Genomic DNA, 7,901 nt, shown 5'->3' on the forward strand with positions numbered 1-7,901 from the left:
TCGGTGCACGCAGTGTGAGGTCGGTGTGCAGTGCATGGTGCACACAGTGTGAGGTCAGTGTGCAGTGTATGATGCACACAGTGTGAGGTCGGTGTGCAATCACGCGCCCTATAGCAAAAACCTCTCTGTTCGGTGCACGGTGCACAGTGTGAGGTCAGTGTGCAGTGCACGGTGCACAGTGTGAGGTCGGTGTGCGGTGTATGGTGCACACAGTGTGAGGTCGGTGTGCAGTGCACAGTGCACACAGTGTGAGGTCGGTGTGCAGTGTACAGTGCACACAGTGTGAGGTCAGTGTGCGGTGCACGGTGCACAGTGTGAGGTCAGTGTGCAGTGCACGGTGCACAGTGTGAGGTCGGTGTGCGGTGTACGGTGCACACAGTGTGAGGTCAGTGTGCAGTGCACGGTGCACACAGTGTGAGGTCGGTGTGTGGTGTACGGTGCACAATGTGAGGTCGGTGTGCAGTGTACGTTCCACAGGGTGAGGTCAGTGTGCGGTGTACGGTGCACACAGCATGAGGTCAGTGTGAGGTGCACTGTATGCACAGTGTGAGGTAGACCTACAGCTCTTAAACACACATCCTAGCAAGTGAGCCTGCTCTCGGTCTGCCACTACCCTGCTCTAGTATTAAAAAGAAAACGTGGGGACCAGCAGTTAGCATAATGGCTATGTCACTGAACTCCCATGTAGTCGACCGCAGTTTGAGGCCTGGACGCAGTGGCTTACAATCACAACTGGGCACGCGTGCGCCACAGACACCGAGAGGAGAATGGAGGAGAAGGGATTGTGGTGTGGTCATCCCCCCTGGGCGGGACGGGGGGGGGTGATTTCTTGCTCTCTGTCTCTCTGGCAAATGCACATGCCCTATAGCAAAAACCTCTCAAAAAAAAGAAAGAAAATAAAGTGTGACGGGTATTTGTCTTTCTTAAACCAAGGACTACGCGTGGCATGAACGCAGGTAACATGGTGATTCACGCTTGCTACTTTCTGCTCATTTCCCCACCACACTAAAACACACAGTGTGAGGTCAGTGTGCGGTGCACGGTGCACAATGTGAGGTCAGTGTGTGGTGCACGGTGCACAGTGTGAGGTCGGTGTGCGGTGTACGGTGCACACAGTGTGAGGTCAGCGTACAGTGCACGATGCACACAGTGTGAGGTCAGTGTACAGTGCACGATGCACACAGTGTGAGGTCAGTGTACAGTGCACGATGCACACAGTGTGAGGTCAGTGTACAGTGCACGATGCACACAGTGTGAGGTCGGTGTGTGGTGTACGGTGCACAATGTGAGGTCGGTGTGCAGTGTACGTTCCACAGGGTGAGGTCAGTGTGCGGTGTACGGTGCACACAGCATGAGGTCAGTGTGAGGTGCACTGTATGCACAGTGTGAGGTAGACCTACAGCTCTTAAACACACATCCTAGCAAGTGAGCCTGCTCTCGGTCTGCCACTACCCTGCTCTAGTATTAAAAAGAAAACGTGGGGACCAGCAGTTAGCATAATGGCTATGTCACTGAACTCCCATGTAGTCGACCGCAGTTTGAGGCCTGGACGCAGTGGCTTACAATCACAACTGGGCACGTGTGCGCCCAAGATCCCGAGAGGAGAATGGAGGAGAAGGGATTGTGGTGTGGTCATCCCCCCTGGGCGGGACGGGGGGGGGTGATTTCTTGCTCTCTGTCTCTCTGGCAAATGCACATGCCCTATAGCAAAAACCTCTCAAAAACAAGAGAGAAAATAAAGTGTGACGGGTATTTGTCTTTCTTAAACCAAGGACTATGCGTGACATGAAAGCAGGTAACATGGTGATTCACGCTTGCTACTTTCTGCTCATTTCCCCACCACACTAAAAGGGCTAGTAATTCTTTCATGTTGTCTTGTGTGTAAGAAAGGTTTCTCTCAGATTCCCTAGATTTACTGGTTCATCTCTGTACCTTGTGGGTTTTCAGCTCTTAGATGAAAACAGGAATACAGTAAAATACTCGATGCATTGTGCTGATGGTGCTAGAGCAACGCCGACGTCCCAGACAGGCTCTGATGCCGGCGACACCGTAGACCCTGCTGGAGGCCCTGACCTCAACGAGGGAGCAGGTGCGGTTTGCTGTCTGGACCTGCACGATGCCACGGGGCGCTCCTTCAGTGCAGCAGCTGAACAGGGGCTCTGCTTCCATTTCAAAAGGAATAAACCGAGCCCCCCCCCACCCCCCGTGATCCAAGTCTGCTGTGAGCCCGACTTTGGCGTGCATGACTACACGCCCTGTGACACACGAGTCCTCGGGAGGCCACCACATCAGAGCCTGAACTGAATCAACCAAGCAGCTGAGAAAATGACTCGTGGTTTCACATCCCAGTTCCCTCTCTCCTGCCCAGTTCTGATGAACAAGGAGGCTGAGCAGGAGGGCGCCCAAAACCGTAAGACCTGAGAGGCGTACCTGAAGGCAGGCTGATCCGCTGCCCATCCTTGAGCTTCACGCGGCCCCTCTTGAGCTTGCCCTTCCTCTTCTTCACGTGGGGCATGTCCTGGTTCAGCTGGAAGATCAGGATGTTCAGCTCCCGCTCCAGTACGTCGATCTCGCGCTCCGCCAGCTGCTGCTCCCGCCGCCGGAGCAGCTCCTCCTGCGACTTCTGCTGGAGGGCGGCTCGGGTCAACTCCTCTTCCCGGGACCGCAGCTCCTGGACAAAGACCCACACCAGGGCATCACTTGGGCTCTGTCCCACTGCACGAGCAGCTCACGCAGCAGAGGTGGACCCCGCGTCCCCGCTCAGCACCTGCTCACCAGGCCCTGGCAGGACCGGCTCTCTGCAGCCAGGACGCGGCCGAGACTGTCTGTGCTGTGTTACTGACTTAGATGGAGCCAAAGCCCGAGCACATCCTCCTGTCAATGTTATCCTAAATGAGGCATCACGATTCTCCCCACCCGATTTCAATGTCTCTCTCCTCATCGCCAGCCTAGATGGTCTCCCGACAGGACACATAGGTGGGATGTTAGCACTCAGGACGAGGAACAGCTGTGAGTGATCATGCTCAGGATAAAACGTGATTAAATCAAAGAAGGATGACTTAGTTACAGAAGACTGCAGTCCATATATGGCTCAGGGTCTTTCTTAGAGCATTTACAGTTTGCTTAATTGGGGCCAGCAGGTGGCATAGTGGTTAAGGTGCTGGACTCGCACGTGGCCAAACACGGGTAGATCTGGACCCAGTGGCCTGAAATCCACACCAGGCAAGTGTGCATGAGCCCAGGATACAGAGAGGAGAATGGAGAAGGGATTGCGGTGAGTGCACGTGCCCAGTAGCAAAAATATCTCTCCAAAAAAATGTTAAAAAGTTTCCTTAGAGAACACAAACACCTCCTTGGTGGAGAGATTAAGGAAAGACAAAGTTAATGTGTTAAGCTAGTCAGCTGAAGGCCTATTGGGGATGAAAATGAGACTCCTCTGAAATTGTGAGCCCTGGGACCATACACCCAGCGAACAACAAACTCAGCTCCCCCTGTGTGTGGAAGGGGCCTTCTAGAACATCCCATGAGCTAGCTAATCGAAGCCCCCGCCACGACACTGGTGAAACTCCTTGGTTTTGCTTTAGAATCTTGAATTTCTGTGAAACAGAAAACCTATGAGTTCAGAAATACTTTCATTCCTATTAGAACAAAGTGTGCCACAGTAAAACTGAGAACACTCCAAAGTTTTAACACCATGTCCCACTCCTATCTCTGTTAAATGTCTATTCTTTGCCAGAGTATAAGTATCCCTTCTCTTTTTTTAAAAGAGAGATTTTTGTTATAGAGCACATGCACTTGCTGTAGAGACAGAGACAGAGAGAGAGAGAAAGTGACCCCAGGGGGGATGGCCATGTTGCAAGCCCCTCTCTTCCGTTCTCCTCTTGGAATTTTGGGCATGCAGGCACACATACCTGGCATGATTTTCAAGCCTCTAGGTCCAGGACTTGAATTGGAATCGGCTGTGTGGGAGTCCAGTGACATAACTACTACGCCACCTGCAGGCCCCAGTTCCCCTTTTCTGGTGAACTACTTTCTATTCTAGATTACCATGCTACTAAGTCAAGCACTCGCATAGCCATCGAGGCACCTGCAAGCTCTGACTGACACTGCTCCAGACGAATTGGTCGCAGAGCCCTCGTGCGGCACATCTCTGCAGAGACCACAGGTGCCTTCTTGGGAGAGCTTTGGGTTGCGGGCCTTGAGCTCAGAGCGTTTTGCAAACACTCCCTACTTTATACTTCCCATAGGCACACCTCAGCAGTACCGACCCCCAGGACACACTGTAGGGCAGAAGACAGTGCCACTAACACGCCAATCCCAGGCAGTGCTCCTCTTCTATGTGCACCCAGAGTCTGAGCATCTACCTGTCCGTACAATTCTCACCAAGGAACGCAAACACAAGGTATCCTCCCACAAATACGCACAGCAATGTGGAGACGAGACTGCAAGTCCTGATTTTAAATCTTTATTCAGAGCAAACTAATTCTGAATTTATGGCAATTGTACCAAAGTGGACTGAAATTCAGCTTTGAAAGATGTTTTAATATTAATTTTTTTTCTGAACAAATTGCATAAACAAAATTGTAAGAGAAATTATTTACCTTAGAGAGACTATGTTCCAGTTCTTTCTGCTAAAAGGAGTGGGTGATTTTATAGAGCAGAAGAGTAGTTCTTTTTTCTTGGAGAAGTTTTTGCTATAGGGCATGTGTGCTTGCCAGAAAGACAGAGAGAGACAGAAAGCGAGAAATCACCCCTCAGGGGAGATGGCCACACCGCAATCCCTTCTCCTCCACTCTCTTCTTGGGATCTTGGGCACACACACACACGCGCCTGGCCTGAGTTTAAGCCACCAGGCCCGGGACTCGAACTGTGGTCCACTACATGGGAGTCCAGCGACATAGCCATTATGCTAACTGCTGGTCCCAGAACAGTAGTTCTTCCTTAGACTGTGCCAGGTATAAATGAGTACTTATATTTTGAAAGGAAAAAAAAGTTACATGTTAAAAAAAAAAATTCTGTAATCTGTTTTTTTACCTGGTAACCTTCTCCAACGAGTTTTTCCAAACTGGAGATTTATTAGAGTGCATGTGGAGACTCGGGATAATTTCCAGTCAACGTCCACTGTCTAGCTCATAGTTTCCACCTTTTTGTGAAGCTCTTACTTTTCAGGGGTACTGATACCTACCCAAGGAACTACTGTGGAATGAGCTGGCCCGAGGCAGCAGGAAGGGCAGGAGAGTCAGGTAGGCTTTCTGTGTCACTACAGAACCTGAGTAAGAAACCTTTCTCAATTCCAGGCCTCAGTCTAAAATATAAATCCCCTTACAAAATCTTTACACATGAAAAAAGAAATCACTTGCCTAAGACTTCATGAGGGAAAAAGTAAGATCTAAGAGCAGGCAGCATAAGTCGCCTGGATCCGGAGTGAGTTTTAAAATATTCCCAAGTAAAGGGTAAAAGGTCTGGCCGCTGGCACCACTGTGATGCATACACATTCTCTCACCGGGACCGCCCGCAGTACCAGCTTTCCAGATGCTTGGCACAGCCATTCCACTCTGGCAATGGCAAACCCCGAGCCCTGTGGGCAGAGGTTAATCACTAACGAGGACACTAGGTGCAGCGGGTGATGATGGAGCCTGCTCCAGCCAGAGACAGACAGCAGAGATAAGAGCCAGGAGTTCGGGGGTCCCGCATCTGCAGGAGGGCTGGCCAGCTCAGAGCACAGCCAGGCCACAGCCACTACTCCAAGCCTGTGGCCTCCTACCCCTCACAGTCAATGAGCAGGGAGGGAGATCGGGCACCCACGCTCTCAGTGTCAAGAAGACCCAAAGAGAAAGCTCTGAGAAAAACAAAAAAAGGTTGTATCTTTTCATCACAAATCAGAACGCTCACAAGATAGGATACTGTAAATGATATGATATATTTCAAGGACTAATTATGCACAAAAATCAAATAAAAAGCCAGCTTAAAATGACTGATAACAGACGGCACTATCCGTGTGAAAACGGAGGAGCAGCTGGCGTGGTCTCGGAGCACGCGTTTGTCTGTCCTCCGCATATAACCAGAGCTGGCTCACTGGGTGTGTTCATACCCTGCAGTTTCATAAAGATCAGTCATTTAAAATAACTAAAACCAGGGCCGCGGCCAGCAGGTGGCATGGAGCTAAGGTGGCTGAGTCCCACATGGCCGACCGTGCTGCTGGAGCGTCAAACCTGGCAGCCTGAAAATCACACGGGGCACACGTGCCCCAAATCCCAAGACTGAAGAAGGGATTTTGGTGTGATTTCTTACGTTCCCTTTTTCTGTCTCTTTCCAGCCAGCACACACACCCTATAGCAAGCTAAAACAAAACAAAAACAGGGCAAACGTACAGTAGTTAATTGTTGGTAACATCATTCCCGAATTTCAAATTCTGTGATTTAAAGCCTTCATGTCACTCGAAGTCTCTTCCATTCCCCCAAATCATTTTCCATTTTTGTGATTAGATATCCAGGAATCTTATAATTCCTGAAAACAATCTAGAGAATTTTTATAAAAACCAGTCTTTCCTCTATCATTTGAAGTCAGCAAACTGTATTAAAATTTCCAAGGGACCCTCAGGGATCCCATGGGCCGCGATCCTTCAAGCCCTGTGGGATTTCAAACACACCCAGCCTCTGGGCTTCTGCATCCCTCCATCGGGGCAGTGTCTGGAGTGCCTGTCGGGATTTTGGGCATGCGTGCTTGGCGCGTTTCTCAAACCAGCTGCGATCTGAACTGCAGTCGGTCCTGGAGACGCAGCTCCTGTAGTCACTAGCGACGGGCTAGCCCAGACCTGCCAGTCTCAACCTGGAGTGTCTCTCTGGCTCGACAGCATTGCCGAGACGGCATCGAGCCCTTCGCAAGCTTGTCCTCCAGGGCCACACCACCGGCCCGGAAGTCAAGGCCCTTCGAGGGTGCAAACTACCATGCACCTCCTATATAAGTTCTGATCTGCATAAACCAAGGATAAAAGACATCCTTGTGAATTTTAATATAAACACGGTATTACATATTACAAAATTACTGTTAATTTTTAGGATCATGATAGCAAGAATGTTATTTTTTAAAATTCTTACTAGTTAGAAATGCGTATTGAGGCGTTTATGGGTAAAGTGACATGGATCCAGGATTTGATTAATAATAGTCCAGTTTAAGAAAATGATAATGGGGAAGAGACATGGACAAAATGATAAAATGACAATTTCTGAGGCTGATAAATGCACGTGAAGGGTTTATTATGCTAGTCTCTTTCCTATTTTTTCCTTACATTTGAAAATTTCCATGACCAACAATTTTTTTCCCCATTTATCCACCTGGAGTACACCTGTTTTGTTTTTGTTCTATTTTTAACCCGAATGAGGGTAAGAATCAATAAGTACTGATGTCTGAAAATATTTTAGAGTAACACCGTGATTTGGCTCCCGTCTCCATAATTTGCATAAAAGCTAGCGTGTAACGCAATTAAAAACTTGCCCCTCACCTTTTCCTTAGTCCTCAGCTCATCAAACATCTGCTGGATTTCCAGCTTCCAGTCGTCTTGCATGGAGTGGAACGACTCCTGGGGCATCTCGGTCATCACCGTCCCTTCGATAGCCTTCAGCCGCTCAAGGATGGAGGCGAACGAGGGCCGGATGTGGGGGTCCTGTTCCCAGCACTCTGAAAAGCAGGATCACATTAATCTCAGTCCTTCCACACTTGGGCTGTTTTCAGGACATCAGGGTTCCTAAGAAACGTTTTACACTGACACATATGAGGGCCTTCAAGTGGTCCTTGGAAATGTGTCTCATGAAAGAGCCTAGATACTGATTTCAAAACCGTCTCTGCACCAAAATAGACTCAGTTTCATTCCATTTTCCATGAACTTTTTGAAGTTCCTGCTG

General features: G+C 49.4%; 1 protein-coding gene across 1 annotated transcript in view; it reads right to left on the reverse strand.

Moving 5' to 3' along the window:
• The window catches only part of MAP3K21 (mitogen-activated protein kinase kinase kinase 21), a 38,640-nt gene that overhangs the window by 12,853 nt on the left and 17,886 nt on the right, over positions 1-7,901 (reverse strand). The window contains exons 4-5 of the mRNA XM_014586816.1: positions 7,502-7,677; positions 2,431-2,671 (exon numbers count right to left, since the gene is read on the reverse strand). Of these exons, the coding sequence (XP_014442302.1) occupies positions 2,431-2,671; positions 7,502-7,677 (417 nt within the window). The remainder of the gene's footprint in view (positions 1-2,430; positions 2,672-7,501; positions 7,678-7,901) is intronic.

Source organism: Tupaia chinensis, unplaced genomic scaffold (genome assembly GCF_000334495.1).
Source record: "Tupaia chinensis unplaced genomic scaffold, TupChi_1.0 Scaffold000161_1, whole genome shotgun sequence".
NCBI lineage: Eukaryota > Metazoa > Chordata > Mammalia > Scandentia > Tupaiidae > Tupaia > Tupaia belangeri.